General features: G+C 50.0%; 1 protein-coding gene and 1 pseudogene across 2 annotated transcripts; both read right to left on the reverse strand.

Annotated features, from left to right (window-relative positions):
- Positions 1–5,429: 5,429 nt before the first annotated feature.
- Positions 5,430–25,620, reverse strand: OAS2 (2'-5'-oligoadenylate synthetase 2). Of its 2 annotated transcripts, none has more exons than XM_047759541.1 (11): positions 25,323–25,620; positions 21,064–21,337; positions 17,985–18,163; positions 16,848–17,083; positions 16,550–16,685; positions 13,367–13,540; positions 11,578–11,857; positions 10,054–10,241; positions 8,767–9,005; positions 7,534–7,687; positions 5,430–6,713 (listed from the first exon to the last, which is right to left on the reverse strand). In XM_047759541.1, exons 1-11 carry the CDS (start codon positions 25,497–25,499, stop codon positions 6,627–6,629), a joined length of 2,124 nt encoding a protein of 707 aa, XP_047615497.1. In that variant the 5' UTR covers positions 25,500–25,620; the 3' UTR covers positions 5,430–6,626. The 2 variants fall into 2 exon arrangements, with proteins under 2 accessions (XP_047615497.1, XP_047615498.1); XM_047759542.1 differs by lacking the exon at positions 25,323–25,620 and adding an exon at positions 23,427–23,574.
- LOC125116183 (14-3-3 protein eta-like) lies at positions 23,390–24,764 on the reverse strand (annotated as a pseudogene).
- Positions 25,621–25,881: the final 261 nt, after the last annotated feature.

Consider the following 25,881-nt stretch of genomic DNA (forward strand, 5'->3'; position numbering starts at 1 on the left):
GGAATATTATGGTGTTTTCAAAGAACATTGGCTGATATGAGAGTGTAGCCAAGATTCATACTAAGTGGCAATTGCAAGACATAGCGTAACACATGCATGATGATCCCATCTATGTATGTGCATGGATGCACAGCAAAACAGACGGAAAGTTAACAGAGATCCTTCCTGGGTGGTGGGGATCAGGGGTGACTTTTTTTTCTTTTGTAAGGCCTGCACTGGTGACACACGGAGTTTCCCAGGCTAGAGGTCTAATCGGAGCTATAGCTGCTGGCCTATACCACAGCTCACAGCAACACTGGATCCCCAACCCACTGAGGATGGAACCCACATCCTCATGGATATGAGTCAGGTTGGCTACCACTGAGTCAGAAGGGGTACTCCCAGGGGTGACTTTTAGAAGTGGATTTCATTTTTTCAAAATTCCCTAATACACCAGAATTAACTGTATAATCTGAAAAAAATACATGCACACACACCCACTCAAGACAGCCAGCATTTCCCTTTAATCCGGGGACTGGAGGAAATGGGGGAAATGAGAGACAGTAAATCTCTCTCTTTCCCTGCCCCCCCTTCTTCCTCCCCCATGTGAGGGCACTTCGAGAAGGCAGCCACCTGCGAACAAGGAAAGGGGCCTCGCCAGCTGTTCCCGAGTTTATAGTTTTTTATAATAAACCGGTAATCTAGTAAGTAAACACTTTTCCTGGGTCTGGGAGCCATTCTAGAAGATGACTGAACTGGAGGAGGGGGGGTCGTGGGAACCCCTGACATATCACGGGTTGGTGGGAGGCCTGGCCCCTGACGTGGAGGTGGGGGCAGTCTTGCAGGATTAAGCCCCTAACCTGTGGGCTCTGACGCTGCCTCCAGGTAGAGGGTCAGAACTGATTGAACTGTGGCCACAAGGCCAGTGTCGGAGAACAGCTCAGTGTGAGAAAATCCCTCCCTCCCCAAGTCTGGTGTCAGAAGTATTAAGGGCGGAGGAGAAAGGAGTTTTTCCCTCTCCCGTGTGAGCTGCGTTCCCTGGACACAGGTGTGGAGTGACTGGTCCCGGAGTGGGGAGGCTGACTCGCCTGTGGGCCCAGGCCCTGAGTGTCTCCCCTGCCCCCATGAGACACAGGCTGCTGAACACCAGCAATCACACATTTAGTGGCTCCAAACCATGCAAGTCCAGGATCTGAGTTCTGTGGTCAGAGGCCCAGCAGGTCTGGCTGGTTTCTCTGTTCCCCCAATCCAGGTGTTGGCCCGGGCTGCGTTCCTACCTGGAGGCTCTGGGGAGGGTTCGCCTGCAGCATCACTCAGCTTATTGAGTCTGGCTCCACGTGACGGTAGGACGCAGGTCCCTGGTTCCCTGCTGGCTGTCAGCTCCTAGAGGCCTCCTGCATTCCCTGATTGCCGGCCCCTTAGGGCAGCACCAGCAACTCAGATCCCTCGCCCACCTACAAGTGGGACAGCGTCTCTGCTTTTAAGGGCTCATGTGATTAGATTGGACCCACCTGATGATCCTACGACCAGCTCCCATCTTGAGATACTAAATCACATCCCTTCTGCCACCTAAGGGACCACTTTCACGGGTTCCAGGGGTTAGGATGCAGACATCTTTGGGAGGCTATTATTCCACCTGCTACATCTGATCTTGCTTTCCCAGGCCTCTAGTGGTTTGTGGCATTTCCCCCTCACCATCAGAGCTCACAGGGGTCACCCCATGGCTAGCTCATTCTCCTATTATTCTGGCATCACTCTGGCCAAGCCTTGGGGAAGGATCCCTTTTCCTGACCACCACCCAGTGCCCCCAACCATGGAGTCCTCTCCCTTCTCTTGTGATGACCTCCTGCTCTCTAAGCTGGAGAGCCTTGTTCTCAGAACATGAGACGTTCTCCGGTGCAATTCCCAGCCTGCCCTATAATGAAGGGAAATAACTTAGGTTTGGCACCTCTTTGAGGAACTTCGCCCAAGACGAGCATGGTGGGCACTATTGTGCTCAGATAGAACCCTCTCAGTTGTGCTGTGTTGAGCTGTGTTGCGTTGGGTCGGGTCAGGTTGGGCTCAGTTACTGGGATCCTCACATTTTGCTCCCCGTGCTGACTTCTTCCTGGCCCCAGGACAGAGAGAACTCTTTCTTCACTTTTTCCTTGTCTGAGGTTCATCCCAGGTGCTGATACCCAGAAACAGAACCAAAGAGTGCTAACATTTTATCCACTCAGATTTGACCAAACTCAGCTGGAGAAGCCTCAGGTTATAGCAGCCAAAACCCAGGCTCCAGATAATCCTTTTATCCACAAATTCTCCCACTGGTGATCCTCATTCACGTCTGCCACTCAAACTCTCTTCCCAAACTCCTCCCGGGCCATGGACCACTCGCCACGTGTAACCCGGCTTCCGATCATCACTTACTTCTTTTGATGTAAGTGGGGACTTTGTTGCCAGGGTAACCAGTAGACCACGGGCCTTGGATCTTGGCCTTTAACTCTACTTAATTGGATTCTTCTTGGCTCATTCCCCTTTTGTGGTTGTAAGCCTACACGCCCTTCCACATTTCTTTTGTTTTTCCTGACTTTGTTGTTTTCTTCTGAGGAAGTCTGTCTGGCTTACACAGTTTTCTCTGGAGGTTGCTAACTCAATTCCTTTTGTCTCGTATAGCTTTTTTTTTTTTTTTTTTTTTGGTGAAAATACTTAATGGCTAGTGCTGTGTGCTCCATGGGCCCCACACCAGCAGGCACACATGTCTGGCTGTCCCACTCCTACTGATGCTGTAATTAAACTGGATGTGGGAGGTGACAGTCTCCCCTGCTACTGTCACAGAGCTGCCCATAGGCACTTAGTCTCACGGTTTCATCCACTGGCAATCTGTGCTTAAATCATCAACTTCATCAGAGGTTGCCAAATGGCCATGTTTCTAAGTTAATCAACCTCTCAGCATATAGTAAATCGAATTTTTCTGTTAAAATTTTTGTTTCCTCATCCCTTAGGGCTGTTCGTTTATAGTGAAATAAAGTTTGTGCAGGAAAGGCTGGGTTTCTTCCCTATCCATTGTTGTTAGTTGCCAATTTTCTGAGAAAAGGGTTAGGACTCTGGTGACCTATTTTTTTTTTTTTTTTTTGCTTTTTAGGGCCACACCCATGGCATATGGAGGTTCCCAGGCTAGGGGTCCAATCCCAGCTATAGCTGTCAGCCTACGCCACAGCCACAGCAATGCCAGATCTGAGCCGTGTCTGTGAACTACACCACAGCTCATGGCAACGCTGGATCTTTAACCCACTGAGCGAGGCCAGGGATTGAACCTGCAACCTCATGGTTCCTAGTCAGATTCATTTCCACTGAGCCATGATGGGAGCTCCTCTAGCTACTTTCAGTGATGATCCACAACCATGAGTTTCTTGATTGCGGAAGCTTTTCCTTATCTTTGCTCTTAATGAACTTAAATGCCTACTGAATGCTGAGAAGACATTGTCAAAAAATACTGAAATGGTGCCTTTGTGCCTTTGGGGGGTTTTGAGTTGCTCACTTTATCTTTCCTGGTCATTGTCCACTCTGCACTTTCACTTGGCACGTGGTTGTAAACTGCCCTTCATTGTCTTATAAGGGACTTGGGTTATGTGTTCTAGTCCCTCCAGGTACATCATAAGCCCTGTGAGGATGGGGCAGTGTCTTACAGTTTCCTATCATGGATCTAGTGCAAGTTCAGGGGTCTAGAAGGCTCTGGTAACTAGTTGCAGACCGAGTAGAGGTGAATTTAGCACTGTCATTCTTTCATTCCTCAGCCTCAGGCCATAGCAATTTCCTTTATCCTTGTTCTGGGCAAGGGCGGTGGTGCACACCCTCACACCTTGCACAAAAATAAACTCAAAATAGCTTAAAGACGAGACACCATAAAACTCCTAGAAGAGAACACAGGCAAAACATTCTGTCATCGACCGTACAAATGTTTCCTAGGTCAGTTTCCCAAGGTGATAAAAAATAAAAACAAAAATAAACCAATGGGACCTAATTAAACTTTAAAGCTTTTGCAGAGTAAAGGAAACCATTAAAAAAAAATAATAATAAAAGTGAGGAGTTCCCATCGTGGTGCAGCAGAAACGAATCCGACTAGGAACCATGAGGTTGTGGGTTCGATCCCTGGCCTTGCTCAGTGGGTTAAGGATCCGGTGTTGCCGTGAGCTGTGCTATAGGTCGAAGACGTGGCTCGGGTCTGGTGTTGCTGTGGCTGTGGTGTAGGCCAGGAGCTATAGCTCTGATTCGACCCCTAGCCTGGGAACCTCCATATGGTGCGGATGTGGCCCTAAAAAAGCAAAAATAAATAAATAAATAAAAAGACAACCTACAGAGTGAGAGAAAATAGTTGCAAATGATGCAACTGACAAGGGCTTAATCTACAAAATATACAAACAACTCAACAGCAAAAAACCAAATAACCCAATTGATAAATGGGCAGAAGACCTCAACAGACATTTCTCCAAAGAAGACATCCAGATGGCCAACAGGCACATGAAAAGATCACTAATTATTAGAGAAATGCAAATCAATACTGCAATGAGGCACCACCTCACACCAGTTAGAATGGCCATCATTAAAAAGTCTACAAATAACAAATGCTGGAAAGGGTGTGAAGAAAAGGGAACCCTCCTACACTGTTAGTGGGAATGTAAATTGATACAACCACTATGGAAACCAGTATGGAATTTCCTCAGAAAACTAGATATAGAACTACCATATGATCCAGCAATCCCACTCCTGGGCATATATCCAGACAAAACTTTCATTCAAAAAGACACAGGCGGCAGTTCCTGCCGTGGCGCAGTGGTTAACAAATCCGACTAGGAACCATGAGGTTGTGGGTTCAATCCCTGCCCTGGCTCAGTGGGTTAAGGGTCCGGCGTTGCTGTGAGCTGTGGTGTAGGTTGCAGACGCGGCTCGGATCCCGAATTGTTGTGGCTCTGGTGTAGGCCAGCGGCTACAGCTCCAGTTAGACCCCTAGCCCGGGAAACTATATACTGTGGGTGTGGCCCTAGAAAAGATAAAAAAAGAAAAAAAAGAAAAGCAATGCGATCCTGCTGTATAGCACAGGGAACTGTATCTAATCACTGGTGATAGAACATGATGGAAGATAAATGAAAAAAAAAGAATGTACACACATGTATAAATGGGTCACTTTGCTGTACAGCAGAAATTGATAGAACATTGTAAATCAACTATATATATAAAAAAAAAGAGTAGTGGTGCATCCAACACCAACTCATAACACCAACTGGAGGGGATGCAGACCCGACAGGTTAAAGGGCAAGGTCCCAACAAGACTGACCCCCTTGAGATCCCAGCTGCAAGTGGAGTTCTCAGACAACTTACTTCTGCCTGACTTGGCTTCAGATTCAGGGGTTCCCATGACTCTCATTCAGGTTCAATAATTCATCAGAATGACTCAGAATTCAGGAAAGTGCTATCTGTACAATCACATTTTATTATAGAGGATACCAGTGAACAGCCAGATGAAGAGAGACACAGGGGCGAGGGCTGGAAGGCGTTTGAGCACAGAAGCTCCCTTCCTCTTAGAGTCAGGGTGTGCCTTCCTCCCGATGCTCACCAACCAGAAAGGCTTGTCATCCCAAGAGTTTTTAAACAGGCCTTCATCACAAAGGCACGAGTGACTAAATCACTGGCTATGTGCTTAGACTCAATCTCCAGCCTCCCCCCCCCACCCCGTTAGGAGGCTGGGGGTGGGGGTGGGGACACAGCTGAAAGTTTCTGCTCTCTCATCACAGGCTTGGCATTTCTGGCACTGCCAACCCCTCTCTTGAAACTATCTAAGGGCCCATACCTCGTTAGCATAACTCAGGGGGGTTGGGAGGGGTGCCTTATGAATACACAACACACTCCTATCAGGAGAGTCCAAGGGTTTTAGAAGCTCTGTGCCAGGAACTGGGGACAAAGACCAGATCTATGTGTGCTTATGACAGCTGGTACGTGAAAAGGTAAGTGGATACATGAGGTTAACACACTTAGACCTTCAAATACCCTGGAAGCTAAAGCCGGAGGACAAAGCCTTTGGATTTGGCAAGAAGATACTCAAGGATGGGGCAGAAAAGGGAGGCTCAGAAGGAAAAGACAACAATTATATGTATGTTATATATTCAAAGTATCTTTTATGTACATCTAAAACAACTGCTGATATATGCGTCTATCAACCGTTATGATGCAAGCCTTTGGAGAGTGCAGGTGTAAGAAAAGCCTGGCTCTTTACTGGTTTAGGAGACCTCGACTGGGCAGGGGCAGACGGGGTTTTGTGTGCAGAGGGAAAGAGACCATGGCATTAGGGGAACCAGGGGCTGGGTAAAATGCACTTCCGGGAATACAGGGAGAACCCTCTGCTGAGACTTGAAGGAAGAGGAAGGAGTCAACTGGGAAAACATAGCATGGTTGACAAGACCAGGGCACATAAAGCTGGATGAGAGCTGGTACTTGCCATAAGGGAGGTGACACAAGGCAGGGTGTGGCGGTCTGAATTCAAGAGGAGTCAGAGAAGCAAGAGAAGGAGTAGGGGCATCAAGGGAGGATGGAGCTGGGTCACTCTGTCACACAGTGAACCGAGTCTTTAAAAGCAACTGCCTGATGGCCTCTAGAGGTTTCTTCCAGCACTATCAGTCCATGAATCTCCAACGTCTAAAGAGCAGCTCACTGACAAGAGGATATAGCCCTGCTCCACAGCTTCCTGGTGTCTGTACTGCCTAGAAAGAAATACATGTGCAAGAACGGTACACCAAAGCAGTTAGAAACACTGGTTAAAAGAGACAAAAAAAAAAAAGGAAGAAAGAAGGAAGTGTAGCTGTGCAGGTCACTATGACCAGGGACAGTCTGGGGCACTTGTGGAGAGAGGACTTGGCTGAAAAGCAAGTATACTTGGCAGCAAGTATCTTGGGTGGAGGTGGAGCTTTGGGACAGGTGTGTGTGGCCGGCCCTCTTGGCTGGCTGGCCCCACCTCCAGCTGTCTGCACCCCGCTTTGGAGCTACTCTGAAGGAAGTTACAGGTAGCGCAGGACCATTCTGGACAATGACATGTGAGGGAGGCTGCTGGGGAGGCTTCTAGTAAGACACCCTGGGCAGCTAACTTCCCCCTTTCCGTTCCTGCTGCCTGTCTGTGAACCTGCCACCTGAAGGGGCCCGAGCCACTTTCAGGGCCACGAAGATGCAAATCCACCAGAGGGGTGGCTCCAGAAAGAGCCAGGGAGGAGTGGGGGATTGGGGGGGGGGCGGGCACCTGGCCAGCTCTGGAGAGGTTTCTGGTTGTTGAGCTAGGGGGCGTCGCTATTGCCTCTCGTGGGCTGAAACCAGGGACCCTGCTCACAGGGATAGCTGAGGGAACGGTTGTGTGAGGCCTAGACGGCCTGCCTTTGGATTTCGTCTAACGGGGAGGAAAAACCCAACTGTTTAATTGGTCTGTTTGCATCTGTGGCTGAGTGCGTCCGAGTGCTGCCGCAGGAGAAGCTCTTTGATTGAAGCGAGTCCCAGGGCCACCTTCAGAGGACACTTCCTTTAGATGACACTTACTGGCACGTCCCACGACTGTATAAGATATCCACTCCCATCTTGGAAGCAGAGAGAAGACAACCATTCAGTAGCCTCTTTTGCTAGAAGATGCCAACACCAGCGGTTCCCTCCGCCGACGTCGGCAGTGGGATCAGCGGGGTCCAAGATCACGGGCCTAAAGGAGAGGTGAGAAGTCATGAGAGGCATGCTCTTCAGAACCGGCAGCTTCAGAACTGGGGGCCAGTCTACTCTCAGTAATAAAACAATGTGTCTATCTGAGATGTCAGTAACGCAAACGCACCAACACGGTTCATGGTGATTTCCTAGAATTAAATTATATTCCTCGGAGAGGTTTGGAAAGCTGTCCATTAGTTTGCACACAAAGGCACGACATGAACACCTGCTCCACGCTATGTCGACTGGGGGATGACAGTCCTCACCAGCCAGACGGTCAAGCAGGTCACGCCTGTGGGAGGTGAGCCACGGATAATGGTTGTCTTCCTTCTATTCTTTCTCAATGTTCCTTTTTCTCTTCTCCTTTGCTTCCATTGTTTTGTTCCCTGAGGGTGGCTCTGAGTAGACACACTGAGATTCCTTCCTTCCTTTTTTTTTTTTTTAAGGGTCGCACGTGTGGCATATGGAGGTTCCCGGGATATGGGTCGAATCAAAGCTGCAGCTGCCCACCTACGCCTCAGATCTCAATGCTGGATCTGAGCCATGTCTGCAACCTACACTACAGCTCATGACATTGCCGGATCCTTAACCCGCTGAGCAAGGCCAGGGATCGAACCTGCATCCTCATGGATACCAGTCGGATTTGTTTCTGCTGCACCACAAGGGGACGTTCCTTCCTATTCTGGAAGGATAAAGGTTTCGTAGGAAGGAGGGTAGATAAAACCTCGCCTAATAAATAGCCTGCAGGATATATTGGCAGCGAATAATAGCATTATTTCTCAGGGACGCACTTCCAAGCTCCACACCTTAGACTCGCTGAATCCACGCTTTCCCTTCTGACCTAGAAAGACTCAGGGACCCAGTACCTTGGTCCTGCCTTCTCCCTTCCCCCGATGACGTTTACCCTGCCTCCCTAGGCTTTACCCCTGGAGACTGTGGGAGGTCCTGCTGGTCGTCACGTTCCCTTCTGTTTCACATGAGGAAGAGTGAATGTGGACCCCGTGGGAGGTGAATCTAGGCCCCCGGAAGGGAGCTGGAGGGAATCAGGTTAAGAAAAGGAGGGGCTGGGCTTTGGGGCACCTGGTTCTCTGCATCTGGGCCAGGAGGAAGTTCCTCACGATCTCATTGTCATAGTTGTAGTTGACCGTCCAAAAGATGCAGAGGTGCTGATATTCTGTGATCAACTTCAGGACCGTCAGGAAACCTTCAGCCGTGTCAAAGTTCGGGACCCTGCTCCCCTTCTCCCAGGCATAGATGGTGAGCAGCTCCAAGGCATACTTCGGGGGCAGAGACCCCTTTTGATTCAGTTTGCGTTCACACTGAGGGAAGAGTGGAGACAGAGGGTGAGACTGGTTGAAGCGGGGAGGGGCAGCGAGCTTAGCAAGAGCCACAGAGGACGCACACCGAGGATGGCGGGGCTGCCACGGGGCAACCGAGTCACGAGGCGCAGCACGGGTGGGGCTGGCCTGCTGGGGGTCTGAGTGGTGCCCCTTGCCACTGGAAAGCAGCCCACGCAGGTTTCTTAGCTGTGCCTTGGCCCTCTGTGACTTCCGAGAATTATAACATAGCTACCGTTCATACTATTTACAGCTAAAGACCCACTAAGGGCTAATTATGGGGCCAGGCATCTCACCTATGTCATCATTTCTAACCCTCCAACATGCCTACACAGCAGGCAGAGTGATGAAGTCATGGGGAAGCGAAGTGACATGCTCAAGGTCACCCCGTAGCCCTGAGTGCTCTGAGCACCCTGAGTGCAGACATGGAACCCGCAGAGACCCGTCTCCTCAGGTTTCAGGGAGCTGGACACGGAAGGGAATGACCTCCTGAAAGAGCTGCTGTTGTGCCAAGTGTCATGAAAATACTCGGAAACCAGCCCACGAGCAGGACAGCTGAGGGAAGGGCAGGCAGGGGAACCAGTAGAGGAGATGCACCCCAGGTCCCACATGTCGCTTCAGCCTGCCTTCCAGGAGGGAGCATCTGTGTCTATTAATGATGGGCACCCAGCAGCAGAGAAGCCGTGCTGGTGACCTGAAGGCATGCAGATCTCAACTTGGCCTGCCCTCTAGAGGCGGGATAACTTGGATTCCTGCAGAATGCTTTGGATGTCAGAGCAAAGGCAAAATAAACTCTGTGTAGCAGCTCTGATAGTAGGAGGTGCCTACCTCCGACCCAACTCAACAGGATTAGTGATGGGACCTTGGCCAAGACACTCAGGGTGAGGAGTGAGGAGAGCCCTTCCCTCTGTGTGGTTCGGCCCCAGGCCCGGAAGTGAGTGGGTGCCAGGAGCACCTGCTTAGGCGCTGGTCTCGGTCACAGGTACTGGTAAAAGTCATAACCAGGCGGCCAGGACAAGGGCTGTCATACCCATTTGTACCAGTGCTTCACCAGGCGAATTAAATCCTTCAGTTTGGTGGGCTGGGAGCGAACAAAATTGCGCTGCAGCTTCGTGAAACAGGTAGAAAATTCTCCCCCCAGGGTGTCTGAGGATTTATATAAGGAGATGAGCTCAGCATAGATCTTGGGGCTGGGTGCAGAGCCGGACTTCAGGTCACCTAGCATTGGGTGGGTGGGGAGAGGAGAAATTGGCGTTATGTTTTAATCTGTATAGAAAGTAACAGACGTCAAAACATTGTTGACAAATCTAATTCTGGGACATGACTTTGAACTCTGTCAGTGTCTGGGAGTGACTGATATCTAAGATATTGGGGCCATCTGCGGTGTAATGAGATATTAAAAATTGTATGGTTTATATGAGTGTAAGTAGTATTATTAAAGTGCTATCTAGACCCGCGCTGTCCAATAGTGTAGCCATTAGCCATCGTGGCTATTTGCATTCAAACTAATTAAAAGAAACTAAAATGAGAAATTTAGTTTCTCAGGTGCACTAGCCACATTTCAAAGTCTCAACAGATACAGAACTAAGACATAGAACATTTTTATTATCACAGAAAGACCTTCTGGACAGCCCTGACCTGAAGTTTGCAAACCACGACCCCCAGGCTAAATCCCGTGCCCTGCTTGCTTTTGTAAATAAGGTGTTACTGGAACACAGTCATACCCACTTGTTACTGTAGATTGTTGCTGGGTGTTTGCAAGCTACAGAGGAAGAGTTGAGTAGTTGTGACAGATACCTTACGGTCCTTCAAAGCTAAATATACTTGCTATCTCGCCTTTTATAAAAAAAGTAAGCCTACCCCCAATCGATATGGTCATTTCCTCACTAGAGACACTAAGAACTGTTCAGAAGGAAGGTACCAGAGTCTTCTGATTTTGATTTGGAAAATGTCTGAAGTAGCCTTGGTTTCTTTCTTTCTTTTTTCTTTTTACAGTCACACCTGTGGTATAGGCAAGTTCCTGGGCCAAGGCTCGAACTGGAGCTGCAGCTGCAGCCTAGGCCACAGCCATGGCAACACCAGATCCAAGCCACATCTGCAACCTATGCCACAAGCTCTTGGCAATGCCAGATCCTTAACTCACTGAGTGAGGCCGGGGACTGAACCTGAATCCTCAGAGACAATGAGGCATGTAGAAATTCCCAGGCCAGGGATTGAACCCGCATCACAGCAGTGAGCCAAGCCACTGCAGTGACAATGCCAGATCCTTAACCTGCTGTGCCACAGAAAACTCCTGTGTACCCCACTCTTTGACAGATGCTGGGAATGATACCGTGAGAGGATAAGATGTGGCTTCTGGCCTTCCTTGGGACACTTAAATGAGAAATGACAATGAAAATGTATACAGATGTCAGATCCTGTCACTGTGAATGCCCCCTGGTAGGGCACTGGACCCATGACCCATTAGTAAGCCACGTGACCTGCCCCCTACTCCTTCCACCGTCGCACCAGAATCCATCTTCCTCTTCCAGAAGCTCACAGCTGGGGGTCTTACCTAGTGCGTTAAACGCAGGCAGCACATCGAAGTGTACGCACTCGTTGAGGACTTTGGATTTCAGAGAGAAGCTCAGCACCCTGGGAGCCTTCCATTTTGAGATCTCAAACGTCACTTCAAAATCCTGCGCCTGCTGACAGGCTTCCAGCTGCTTGTGGATTTCCTTGATGATGGTGCATCTCTCATTTTTTTGGGAGGTGTAGCTTTTCAGCAAATCTGTGAACACGACGAGGTCAGCATCGGAGTTCTTCAGAGCTGTGCCTTTGGCAGTTGATCCCCCCTAGTGAAGGAACAGATACAGAGACACTGTATCCCCCAGATACAGTGTTTTCTAGTGCTCGAGCCCCTCCCATCCCTAGGGCCTCCCATCCCTAGGGCCTGGCACCATTTGGGCTAAGGGTAGTTCCAGGTTAAGAGTCTCCACTTAGGGAAGTCAGTCAGACGAGGAGACACCAACATCAAATGCTTTCACTGACATGTGGAATCTGAAAAAAGGACACAATGAACTTCTTTGCAGAATAGATACTGACTCACAGACTTTGAAAAACTTATGGTTTCCAAAGGAGACAGTTCGGGGGGTGGGGGGATGTGCCAGGGGTGTGGGATGGAAATCCTGAGAAATTGGATTGTGATGATCATTATACAACTATAAATGTAATAAATTCATTGAGTGATAATAAAAAAAAAGGAAAAAAAAAGTCTCCACTTAGGGCGGGGTCTATTTTCCAAGTGAATAGAACCATATGGTTCCAAAGGTGGTTCATCTCATGCCCTTGGATGTGTGAATTTACCCACAACCAAGCGATGGCTACAAAACAGACATAAATTACCTACTTCTTTTTTTTTTTTTTGGTCTTTTTAGGGCCAAACCTGCAGCATATGGAGGTTCCCAGGCTAGGGGTCAAATTGGAGCTGTAGTGGCTGGTCTACACTACAGCCACAGCAATGCCAGATCCTTAACCCACAGAGCGAGGCCAGGGGTCGAATCCCACATCCTCATGGATACTAGTCAGATTCGTTTCTGCTGAGCCACGATGGCAACTGCCAAATTACCTACTTCTCAAGTCCACTTCCTAAAGCCGTCTCCTGAGGACTATGTAGCTTTGCAGACTCAGAGAGAACAGATTAGTGTCAACCCTTTCCTCCCTCCTTCTTGCGGCCACAAGCATGCAGTTATCTGGCTATTGGCCAACACACGGAGGGAAGTGTGTCAGCCCCTGTGGCTGCTGAGTCACGGAGAAGAGTGGCCCAATCTGCTGAACCTCTAACTCAGCTGATGGGATGAATTGGGCTCCAGTCACCAAAACAAGGAAGACCATCACTTTTTGGTTCCGTACGCACCTAGCCTGGAATCTGCAGTGGTTGGAAAGGTGGCCCCCAAAAGGTACGTCTGCTGGGAACCTGTGTGAATGTGATGTTATTTGGAAAAAGGGTCTTTGTAGATGTGATTAACTTAGGGACCTGTGGGCCCTACGTCCAATGACAAATGTTCTTAGAAGGGACGAGAAGACAGACCCAGAGGAGAAGGCGATGGGAAGAGGAGGCGGAGGTCAGAGTGGATGCGCCACCAGCAGCCCTTGGAGGTTAGCGCAGGATCCCAAGTCCAGTATCACTGACAGAGGCGGTGCAATAGCACCCTCCATGGAAAGCCAGTGTCCTAGCTTCCCATCTCCCCAGCTTCCTGCCCTCAGCCACCGCCCGCACACTGCGGTGGTCACGAGTGCCAGGGCTGCAGAGCCCGCTTAGTTCCCCACCAGAAACACCCTGGAAGAGTAAGGCCAGGGCTCACCTTGACAATCTTCTGAACCTTTGTAGCCGAATGGCGGAAGCAATTTTCTTTAAGGAATTTACAGATGATGTCCACGGCCTTCTTGGTCTGATCTAAGAAAGTCTTGTCCGGCTGGAGAAAGTCCTTGATGAACTTATCGAGATGATGGCCTGGGGTCGAGTAGAGTGATGCAGGCTGTGGAAGGACCCCCGCCATGAGTGGCTCCTGCCAGCCGCTCCCCCACCCCCAGCTTCCTCCCCTGCCCCACCTGCCATCTCCCTCCTGCTGGCACCTTTGTCTGAATTCTTGCATCGACACACCCCAAGATCTCCCAGAAACAAAAATTCTCCTAGTTGCTCCTCCTCACTAGATCTCTAAGGACAGATCTGGATCCTTCTCCTCACAGATGTAATGCCCCTGGCTCTCAATTACTCTCCAGTTTCCACTTCCTGTTGTGGCAAACACCTGCTAATGGCCAGCACCTCTTAGCTTCTCCTCCTGCTCTGTTCCTTATTTTCCCATTTATTGTAGGTCCCTCCCCACTCACCACCCCCCTTCCCCACACCCATGGCATGTGAAGTTCCCAGGCCAGGGCTGAACCCTCATCACAGCAGTGACAATGCTGGATCCTTAACCACTAGGCCACCAGGGAATGCCACTCCTATCGTAGGAGCATATGGAAGTTCCCAGGCTAGGGGTCGAATTGGAGCTGCAGCTGCTGGCCATAGCCACAGCCACAGCCATGCTGGATCCAAGTCAAGTCCATGACCTACCCCACAGCTCATGGCAACGCCAGATCCTTAGCCCACTGGACAAGGCCAGGGATTGAACCCGAATCCTCATGGACACTAGTCAGGTTCGTAACCCATTAAGCCACAGCAGGAACTCCATGTATTTTTGACTTCTGATGACCACATGCATTGCTTCTTTAAGGTTCTATCAGCCTCTGTTAAACACCCTGAGCCCAGGTGGACTGGTTTCCAGGCACTGCTGTAACATCATGATTCTGGAGACTAGACATCTGACATCCAAGTGTGGGCAGGGCCCTGCTCTCTGAAGGCTCTGGGGAGAAACTTTCCGTGTGTCTTCCAGCTTATGCCAGTCCATGGTCATCCTTGTCTTGTGCCTGCCTCTGCTGTCACATGGCCTCCCCCCCCCCGCTTTTTTTTGGTCTTTTTGCCATTTCTTGGGTCGCTCCCGTGGCATATGGAGGTTCCCAGGCTAGGGGTCAAATTGGAGCTGTAGCTGCCGGCCTACACCACAGCCACAGCAACGTGGGATCCGAGCCGCGTCTGTGACCTACACCACAGCTCACGGCAACGCCGGATCCTTAACCCACTGAGCAAGGCCAGGGATCGAACCCGCTACCTCATGGTTCCTAGTCAGATTTGTTAACCACTGAGCCGCAACGGGAACTCAGGGTGACCTCATTTTAATGATACCCGCAAAGACTCTACTTCCAAAGATCACATCCTTAGGATTCAGGGGATTTGAATTTTGCAAGAACACTATTCAACCCTCCACAGCAGGGGGAGCTGTGCCCTCGAAGGGAGCGGAAGACCCTGGAGGGTGGGACCTGTTCACTCCCTGGCCCTTGCGGCCACTTCTGGAAAGAAACCATATTCTGCTGTCTAGATGGGGTCTGACACCTGCACAGAGGTGCGGTTCCTCTTTGGGAGAAAACGTCATATGGGACGTGCTCTGAGGAGCACGGGTCACGACACCTCACCTGAGCATCTCCTCTCCCCTGTTCCACCTGCTGCGGTCAGGGACTCCCGCAGGCCTGTCTGCGCCTTGCTGGCAGGAGGCAGAATGGCGATACCCCTCAAACGTCCACATCCTAGTCTAGGACTACATGGATGCACTCCAGTTAAGGATCCTGAGATGGAGAGCTTATCCTGGGGTGGGGGGCAGGGTGGTGCAACCCAGTGTCATCACAAGGGTCCTCAGCAGAGGGAGGCAAGAGATTCAGGTATTATTAGTGTCCAGAAACAATCCATTTTCAGATTTGGCCGATTATCCCAAGGACGTCCTGTTCACAGATTCCTTCACTTCCAGGGCCCTGTGAATTTGCAAGTTCAATTTACATCTACCATTTCCATCCCAGATCTTTGCTCAACGGGCCCTCAAATTCCTGTGGAAGTGATGTGCAGATGCCTGCCTCCCATAATTTGGATGTAAATTGGTCCCATACCCATATCTGTGCCATGTGAAATTCAATTGACCTATTGGGCTTCAAATGATGCATCTGCCACCCCCACCCCTCAACCCCATGACCCCCATAAAAGCTGAATGGGTTCACTGGTGTAACCGGAGAACATTCTTGTGGGACTGTCCTCTGCTAAGCCCCAAGAGTGCAAGGCAGTTGGTGCGGATAGATTTGCTCTTCCTCTGGGGAAGGGCGGGGAGAGGCCAGTGCCTCTCTTCACGGCTGCCCCTCCGACCGTCGTCCCCTTTCCAGCCTCCCGTCTCACTCTGGTCCTCTGCCCCTGCCCGACTGGAGCTCAGAGCCTGTCCTGGCATCTGCAGGGGTGACTGCCACCCACTCCTCCGCTCAATTTCATCTATGGCCCCCTTTTCTCTTTGTTCAGTTTTGCACTTGACCTTCCTTTCAGTGGGAGGGCAGGCCCCTCGTGGAGTGTTATAGATTTGGATTGTGTCCCCTGAAAAGACATGTGGAAGCCCAACCTCCGGGACCTATGAATGTGACCTGATTTGGAAAATGGGTCTTTGCAAAGAGGTGACCAAGTTAAGACGAGGTCACCACTGTGCACCCTCATCTGGTATGACTGGTGTCCTTAGAAGAAGAGGAGAGAGACATAGGGACAGGAGGCACTGTGGACACACAAGAGGAGGCTGTGTGACAAGGGAGGCAGAGTGGAGGGTTACTGCCACAAGCCACGATGCCAGCAACCCTCAGAAGCTGGGAGAGGCCTGGAAGGATTTGCCCCTGGAGATTTTCAAGGGGGCGCGGCCCTGCTGGCACCTTGATCTTGGACTTGGAGCCCCCAAACCTGTGAAAGAATCCACTTCTGTTGCTTTAAGCCACCGGTGTACAGTGTGGTTTCACGGCAACTCTAGGAAACTGACACATGGAGAGCCCGGATGAAGCCGCAGGCCAAGTGTTGGCAGGGGGCAGGGGACTGGGGGTGGGGGGGTGCTGCCCACAGCAGGACATGCACTGGCTTGGAAAAGCCCTCTCACCAGAACATTCCAAGATGGTCCAGGTGACTCGTTCAGAAAAGACAACCAGGTTTCAGCTTCTAGTTTTAGCAGGTGCCAGCACGAATTATCTTGGCTCACGTTATTGGTTGGGTCCGTTGGATCCAGGATTACTGGCCTATAAATTCCATTGGATTAAAAAAAAAAAAAAAATCAGTTGGGCTGCTGGTGGGAGAAGAAATGAGCCGGGGGAGGATGAGGAAGCGCCCTCATTCTAAGCGGGCACAGCCTGGCCTGCAGATGAAGAGGCAAGGAGAGGGGGTGGTGGGAGGCGTGCTACCTTGGCGCCCTGAGCTGGCCCAGCAGGACGTTGCGCACGGTCTCATCTTCGAAGTTGTAGTTGACTGTCCAGTAGACACACAGCTCTCTTGGCTTCCTGATGAGCCCCAGGACCGTCCTGAGGCCTTCAGCTATGTCAAAGTCTTCTGCTCCACAGCCCTGTTCCCACGCGTAGACTGTGAGCAGCTCCAGAGCATACACCGGCAGCTGGAATGAAACCGGCAGCTTTTCCTGGCACTGCGGGCAAAGAAAAAGGCAGCGGTTAAATGGGGACCGTTCCTTCCATGCTAAGGGTCCGAAATCAAGGAACCGGAAGTCTATAGGAAGTCACTGTCCCCTGCCGATGACCAAAATGACACCATGGCTCAAATTCGATGGACTGACAATTCCAAGTGTTGACAAGAATATGGAGCCTCTGAAGCTGTCACACATTGCTGCTGGCAGTGTGATCTGGTACACGGCATGGCATGTATGTGTACGTGTATATTTATATATACACCTAATTGTATGTGTATACCTATATAGGGTTTCTATAACGCACATACACAAGGTGTATACACACACACACATGCATATGGTATGCCTTACAGCACAGCAGTCTCATGCCTGCATATTTACCCAAGAGAAATGAGTGCTCAAAGTCACAAAAAGACACGTAGGGAAATATCCATCATAACCTAATTCATAACAGCCCCAATCTGAGAACCACCTAAATTTCCTTCAGCAGTGGAATGTGTCAATGTTCAGTGTATTAATGCAAGGGACCAGAACAAAGCAACGAACACCCACTAGCACATGCAGCAACATGGACGAACCTCTTAGGCATAATATGGAGCGAAAGAGGGCAGATGTGACGCACATAGTCTGATTCTATTGACACTGAGTGAAAAGCAAGTGAAACTAATTTGTGGTGACCAATGTCAGGACAAGAGTTCGTTTGGGGCGAGGACTGCCTGTGAGTAGGCGGCCCGCTGGGGTGCAGGTGCAGGAAATGTGCCCCATCTTGATCTGGGTGTTGCCTAAAAGGACAGAAAAAGGCACAGAGCCGTATTCTTCAGCTTGCTGTACTTTGCCGGATGTGAATTATCTCAGTGAAAGGGAAATGGATGTAGCAATAGACGCGCACTTTGAAATTTACCTGTTGATACCAGTACTTTACCAAGAGGATCAAATCCTTCAGTTTTCTGGGAAGGTTATTAAAAAACCTCTCCTGGAGTTCAGTGAAGCAGACTGAGAACTCGCCAGGGCTGGCTTTCATCATATCCAAGGATCTTTTGAGGTCTCGATAGGTCCAGGGGCTGGGCTTCTCACTTAAGCCTGGTATCAAAGAGACCCGTGGAACTTTTAGTATTCATGGAACTTGACCTTGGTGAGCCCACACATTCCCTGCCTCGTCCCTAAGAGAACTGGTAGATTTGCGTAAAAGGTGAGGGGTGGCTTGTCCTGCTAGACAATAAAGCATAGACTCTAAAATGAGTCTTATGGACACGGTATGGGGCTGTCCTAAGAAAGGTCAGTAGGACCAAACGGAGGGACAGGAGACACAGTTACAAATGAAAAAGGGGGGATCCAAATGAGTAGGGAAAGGATGGTTTCTTTAAAAAAATGGCCCTGGCGCCGCTGGCACCCATCTGGAAGACAATAATGTTTATATATCTCATGTGGTATATTCTGCTATCGAGCCTGTCCAGTGAATTTCTAAATCAGAGGGTCAAGGGTGCAGGCGGGCAGGGTGAAGGCAGAGTGCTGGAGGCTGGGGATGGAGGTCTGTGGGCAGGCGCACGCCCTGCAGAGTGGAACCCCAGGAGATGGGGCTGACGAGGGGCAAACTGGGTGCCTCCCGGAATCCTGCTGTGGAGCTAATCGGGGAACACAGGCCCAGGAGCCTCCTGGGTCAGTGAGCCTGGGACTCAGAGTTTTCCATATTAGCTCTGCAGATCGGATACTCCAGTGGGAGAGAGCTTGGGCCTCTGTATTTTCTACTAAGTTTCCCTGCTGATTCTGATACTCACCGGAGTTTGAAGACCACTGGTAGGGAAACGAGAAAGCAAGGACAGTGGAGGAGATGGCAAGAGAGTCCAGAATTTAATCATAGGGTTTCCTTTCTCGCCAGCTGAGCCCTATGGTTTAGATAAACCAGGAGACAGCAGCCGGATTATTCTTATCATTCACCTTGACAGATACTTACTGACGTCTTACTATCAGCCAGGCATGGTTCTGTGCACTTGCGGCAGAGAGGCGGACAGAAAAAGCATTCCGCCGTCTTCATAACAACAATAATACAGCTAACATGGACTGAGTGCTTACTCTATGCCAGGCACAGTTTAAGCCCTTCCTGTAGAGGGAAATATGTGAGCCTCACAAAACTCTCATGTGGTTCGTGCAATCAGCTGCTCACTTACAGATGAGGAAGTTGAAACACCAAGAAGTCAAGTAAATAGAAGAGTCGTGCTTTGGGTCAAAGACCCTGGGGAGAGAGCAGTGGTGGTGCATGGCTGTGGAAAGGGACGTAGAGGTGAAAGAGGTTGGCTTGGAGCTGGTGTGAAAAGCAGGCTAGATTAGTTAGGCTCATATTTAGTAAAAAGTAATTTTAAAATCCCCCAGTTAGGTTACTTTTCTCAGAAAGCAACCATGATTGTTTTCCTCTAGAAAAGGGATGTTTGGAATGTGTAGCTCTACCGCCATCTGGTGGCAGATTCTGATTCTTACACATGAGGAAGAGCTGATTTCTTTTTCTCACACCATCCTCGCAGGATGGGCGAACCCAGCAGAGGGTGCCCGGGCCTCATCTCCAACCACCCGGCTCTGAACCAGAGGGAAGAACAGGATTTCCAAGAATTCTCAGTGACACTGTGCCCCTTCACCTTGACTCCAGCCCCGGTTTGAGGCAGGCAAGTATTCTCAACCCTTATTGTCCTAAAGGGCTTAGAAGGTAGCCGTTTCTAGCCTGATCTTACTGATGGCAAAAGTGGGTTAGTAGTGGGAGCAGGATAAGAATTCGGGGCTGCCTACCTTATAAATTAGTGCATTTTCAGTTTGTGATAATATATGTACCTATAGACTAAGCTATAACTACTGAGACTTGTTTATTCAATCAACCATCCATCCATCCATCCATCCAACTATCCACCTATCCATACATCCAACCATTTACCTTTTTTTTGTTTTCTTTTTTGTATTTTTAGGGCCACACCCATGGCATATGGAGGTTCCCAGGCTAGGGGTCTAATCGGAGCTGCAGCTGCTGGCCTACGCCACAGCCACGCCAGATCCGAGCCGAGTCTGAGACCCACACCACAGCTCACGGCAAGGCCCGATCCTTAACCCACTGATGGAGGCCAGGGATCGAACCTACAACCTCATGGTTCCTAGGTGGATTTGTTTCCACTGTACCACGATGGGAACTCCCCAACATTTATCCATTCAAATAGCTACCCATGGAAAATCCTTGCATCAATGTTAACCTGATTAGAAGGCAGATGTCAAAAATCTGCCCCATCCAAACTCTCCCCAGATGTCTGCTCCATCTTCTTCCTCTAATGAACATTTATTCTAGTCTAAATCCTCAAGTATGGTACACAGACCAGAAGCAACATCATGGCACTGGTTAGAAATACAGAATCCCTGGAGCTCCTATTGCGGCTCAGCTATAATGAAACCAACTAGTATCCATGATGACATGGGTTCAATCCTTGGCTTCGCTCAGTGGGTTAAGGATCCACTGCTGCCATGAGCTGCGATGTAGATCACAGCCATGGCTCGGATCCCTTGTTGCTGTGACTGTTGCTGTGACGTAGGCCAGCAGCTATAGCTCTGATTCCACACCTGGCCTGGGAACTTGCAGGTGCGGCCCTTAAAAAAAACCCCAAAAAACCAAAAAACAAAAGCAGAATCCCGGACCCAGATCTTCTGAATCAGAACCTGCATTTTAACAAGTTGCTCATATGATCTGTGTGCACGTCACAGTGTGAGAAGCTCTAGAGTCTAGAGTCTAGAACATTTTCTCCTAATTAGAAGACGGAGAGTCATTCTAAAGAGAGTAAGTTCAGGGCAGGAGGAAGCACCTCTCTTGAAAGTCCTTCATTTTGGAAAGCACCAATGGTATTTATGCCACCCTCAGGCTATCCACCACCCTTTTCTTTGGCTTTGCTCTCTGCACAAGCCCCTCCAGACCTGTTACACACCCCGCGACCCCACACACACCCAGGAGGGCTCACCTAGAGCATTGAAGGCGGGCAGGATCTTGAAAGTGATGCTCTGCTCTTTAGTGAACAGCTGGATGGTGGTGGGCCCACTGTTGAAGTTCTGGATCTCCATCTTGGCTTCCAGCTTCCTTGTGAGCTGACAGTATTTCAACTGTGCCCAGATTTGGTTGAGGAGCTCAGAGTGGTTTTTACTCTGATCCTGGAATTTCTCAAGGTCACTGATGAAGATGACAAGGGAACCATCAGAGTTGCCCCTCAAGACTGTTTTCCGGCCGTACGAGCCACCCTGCCAGCAACAGAGAAGCCGATGTGAGCCTCTGAACCATTTGTGTGTGTGTGTGTGTGGGGGGTTTCACAGGGTGCCCCAGCAGGTAGAAATGTTTCTCAACTCAAGCAAAAGCTCCATGTCACCAGAGCCTAAAAGTCTGGTTCATGTGACCACCCAAGACGCCCCCAGCATCGCTTTTCATTCCAGCTCCAGACTGGAGGCCACAAATGGCCACCAGCAACAGAATGGACAAATGCAGTGTATCGACATGATGGAATACAGGACAACAATGAAATGATAAACAACAGCTGCCCATAACCACACACATTTCTTCAACAGATGGGTCCAAAACCCCACTAAAGCTGCATGGTGCACGATTTCTTTTACAGAGGGTGAACAACCTGACTGGCTTACCCTGGACATTCTCAGTTTTGGCACCAAGAGGCCCATGTCCCAGAAAACCCTTCAGTTCTGGCAAATGGGATAGCTGGTCACCTTATATTTATACAGAGTTTAAAGACCAGCCAAAAGAATTTATGCTGTTAGAAGTCAGGAGAGTGGTTGTTTGGGCTTGGGGATAGTAACTGGATGTGAGGTCCAGGGGCTCTTGGGTGGGGGCTGGAAACATTTCATTTCTCCATCTGGCTGTAGGTTACACATATATGCTGTTTGTGGCAATCTATAAGGCTGTACACTTAGATCTGTGCTTTTTTTTTTTTTTTGCCTTTTTAGGGCCACATGTGTGGCATATGGAAGTTCCCAGGCAAGGGGTCAAATTGGAGCTGCAGCTGCCGGCCTACCTCACAGCCACAGCAATCCTGGATTTGAGCTGCATCTGCAACCTACACCACAGTTCACAGCAACACTAGATCTTTAACCCACTGAGCAAGGCCAGGGACTGAACCCACATCCTCATGGATAGTTGGATTCATAACCCATTGAGCCACAATGGGATCCTCCTGTGTACTTTTTGTATGTATTATTTTTTAAGAGATCATATCCCCAAAGTAGCATTTATTTACCCACTGAATTCCAAAACATTTAATATATAAGTCTGGCATTTTGTAATCACCCATCATGATTGACATGGGCTGACACACTTGGCGCTGTCAGGATACACAAGGATGATAGCCAAAGAGTTACAAAAGAAAATCCATTGATTCTTTTTTTTTGGTCTTTTCTGTCTTTTTAGGGCCGCACCTGTGGCATATGGAGGTTTCCAGGCTAGGGGTCGAATCGGAGCTATAGCCACTGGCCTATGCCACAGCCAAAGCCACAGCCACGCCAGATCCGAGCCGTGTCTGCGACCTACACCACAGCTCAGAGCAACGCCAGATCCTTAACCCACTGAGCGAGGCCAGGGATGGAACCCGCAACCTCATGGTTCTTAGATTCGTTTCCACTGTGCCACGACAGGGACTCCAGAAAATCCATGATTCTTAAAAAATCATACACACTCCCAAAGTCACAGGTATCAAAATTTTAGATGCATTGCATTGAAAAGGTTTGTCCATGTCATAATTTAAAGAGGGAAAATAGGTGCTGGGAGTTCCCATTGTGGCTCAGCGGTTTAAGAACCTGACATAGTCTCCATGCGTGTGCGGGTTCAATCCCTGGCCTCGCTTAGTGGGTTAGGGATGAGGCAAGCTGCAGTGTAGGTCACAGAGGCAGCTTGGATCTGGCATTGCTATGGCTGTGGTGAAGGTCAGCAGCTACAGCTCATATCGGACCCCAAGCCTGGAACTTCCATATGACCTAGGTGCGGCTGTATAAAGGAAAAAAACAAACAAGGCACTACCGAAACCGCACATTAAATGGTTATTAAGCTGACTGACAGAAGCAAGGGTCTCAGCTTCCCCTGTTCTCCATTAGCTGAAGAAAGAGGTGAGAGGGGTGAATTCATTTTTGCATGCACAGCAGTACTGCTTAAGGAAATGCTATCAGCTGGTTTTGGAAATCATATCCCCAAAGTAGTATTTATTTTACCCACTGAATTCCTTGAATACTTACTGCAGCCTGTCTGGCTAACTCTCCTTCCTAACTTCCCCACTGCTATCTCCTGCCTTTTACCTAGACCGACAGTTGTGGTAAAACCAGCTGGACGCACCTGTCTGCACGATTCGAAAAGGGAGCCCCCCTGGGCTCGGGGCAACCGTCAGCCCAGCAAGGCGCCTGGTTGCCTTCTCTGGCTTCCCAGTCCTACGGGTCGCTGGCCCAGAGGGTGAGGTTGTCTCGCAGCAGCTGCATGATGAGCGTGGAGTCCTTGCAGGACTCCAGCTCGGCTCTGGTATCCTCGATGGCCTGTTTGGCTAAGAGGCAGGGCTGCTTGCGCGCCTCCTGGATCTCGTAATAGAACCCGGAGAAGCTGAGGGCCAGGCCCAGCCGCCTGGGTGCGTCAGGTGCACATATTCTTTGCCGATTTCCAAGGCTTAGGTCACGCTGTTTTCCTTCTCGCCGGGAGCCGCCTGGGCCAGGCAGCGAGAGTAGTCGCTCTTCAACATCAGGTAGAAGACCTTTCCTTGTACAGGAAACCGTTGTGTAGTTGTCGATGAGGAGGTCGTCCAGCTGAGCCAGTGCGTCCTTGCACCCCGTCTCCAGCCCTCCTTCTCCATCTTCTCCCGATAAGCCTGCACCTTCGCCGTTCTCATCGGCCTTGCTTTTCTAAAGCTCAAGGCTGCTGCGGACCCTCCAGGAAGACCGCCGGGCACCGACCACGTTCTTTTAGGCCTCGGAGAGGAGATTTCGGTCTTTGTTGGAGAGAGCTGAGTCAAACTCCGTCCCCTTCAAGTCTCCGAGAAAATCTGTGCACACAGCAGGTAGCTGCAGGAGAGCATTTTTCAAGCCTCTGCAGCGGGGGCCGTGCGGTCTTAGCGCTCCACCTGCTTCCGCTTCCGCTTCCGCTTCCGCTTCCGCTCGGGTGGCCGCGGAGCGCCCTGCCGCACACGCGCACGAGCGCGGCTCGGCGACCCGCCCCCGCCCCCACTCCCCTGCCGCCCGGCGCTGCGTGTGTTAGAAAAAAGTTAACAATGTTGAGAGGTCGGATGGCTTCGTGGTTAAGGGTGCAAGCTCCCAAACGGATCACTAGCGCTTACAATCCCAAACTGGATATCAACTATTAAATAACTTCCCCGTGCCTCAGTTTCCTCATCTGGGCCCAGGCAGAAGCCACCAAAGGCCCGGATGTCTTTATTGCTGGGGCTAGTGGATGCATGTAAGGCCAGAAAGCGCTGTGACTGCAGAGAAGCGGGATTCCAGTGCTGGAGAGCCTGGGGTTGGGCATCTACAATGCCCTCTCCCTACCCTAGGGTCCTAGCACCTTCTCAGCATTCTTTCTTCTCCAAAGGTCCAGAATCTTCCGTCTCAGCCCCAGGATTTGTGTCTGTAGCACCAAACATTTCTAACTGATGAGAGCGCCCCACCCCTGGCTGTTGAAACCACAGAGCATCGGTAGGAAGATTTACTGAAGTTTTCTAGCCTCAGTTTACCCCTCTGGAAAATAAGGAGATTAGAAGCAATAATAGTAATCACAGCTAATTTATTTCACTTTTTTTTTCTTCGGCTGTGCCAAAGCATGTGGAAGTTTACGGCCCAAAGATCGAACCCATGCCACAGTTGCAACCTGCGGCAATGCTGGATCCCTAACCCGCTGCCCCAAATGGGAACTTCTTTTGTGCTAACTTTGTACCAAGCCCTGTGCAAGAACATTATATGCTCAAGTCTCTTAACATTTTGTGATGAGTATTATTGCTCTCCCATTTTATAGACTCAGACACTAAGGCACAGAGAGGTTAAGCAAACTGCTCTGGGTCACACAGTAGTAAGAGGCAGAACCAGCCCCCAACCTGTACTCCTAAACTCTGTACTGTATCCCACCATCTCAGTTGAGCAGCATGGGGAATATGATGATGTCTGTGTGCCCAGGGCCTGGCACACAGTAGGTGCTCAGCACCAAGTCTTTCTGCCCTCTGGCTCCCTGAAGCCCTGACCCCAGCCCTCTACTCACTCTGGCCACGCTTATCACCAGGGGCAACTTCTCAGCATCCTGCAGGACTTTGCAGATGGCGTCCACGGTCTGGTCGATCTGTTTCTGACAGTCTTCAGAGGGTCTCAGGTTGTTCTGGACAAACTCTCCCAGTTTCTGAGGAGGCTGGTCATAGAGATGGGACCCCCAGTTTCCCATTGCTCTGGCTGGCTGCTGAGAAGACAGCTAATGGCTGAGCTGAAGGCAGAAGAGAAAGAACTTTTATGCCCAGAGCCAGAAAACCGAAACTCATCACAGGGGAAAAGGAAACTCACAGGGCCTTTCCAGCTGACAGCCTCAGGATTTTCCCCGCCCCTATGACTATCGGCCAGCCTCTCAGCTGCTGTAGTGAAAAGGGGAGTCACCGGCGCTGGCTCATGAGGGCTTGATACACACTAGATCTGTGTCCTTGAGCACATTGTTGGTCCTTTTTGTGCTTTGATTTCCCTATCTGTAAAATGGGGGTAACAATAGTACCTTTCTCATAGGTTTAATGTAAGGATTAAATACTTGCATATTGCTTGGAACAGAACCTGGCACA

The sequence above is a fragment of the Phacochoerus africanus genome, chromosome 15 (assembly GCF_016906955.1).
Source record: "Phacochoerus africanus isolate WHEZ1 chromosome 15, ROS_Pafr_v1, whole genome shotgun sequence".
NCBI classification, from domain to species: Eukaryota; Metazoa; Chordata; class Mammalia; order Artiodactyla; family Suidae; genus Phacochoerus; species Phacochoerus africanus.

Excerpts from the sequence above, each read along its gene's own strand:
- OAS2 (XM_047759541.1), bottom strand. The coding sequence starts at position 25,499 with ATGGGAAACTGGGGGTCCCATCTCTATGACCAGCCTCCTCAGAAACTG. Across the intron at positions 21,338-25,322 it reads TGGTGATAAGCGTGGCCAGA|GGTGGCTCGTACGGCCGGAA; the intron begins GTGAGTAGAGGG and ends TGTTGCTGGCAG. Across the intron at positions 17,084-17,984 it reads TAAAGTACTGGTATCAACAG|TGCCAGGAAAAGCTGCCGGT; the intron begins GTAAATTTCAAA and ends CTTTGCCCGCAG.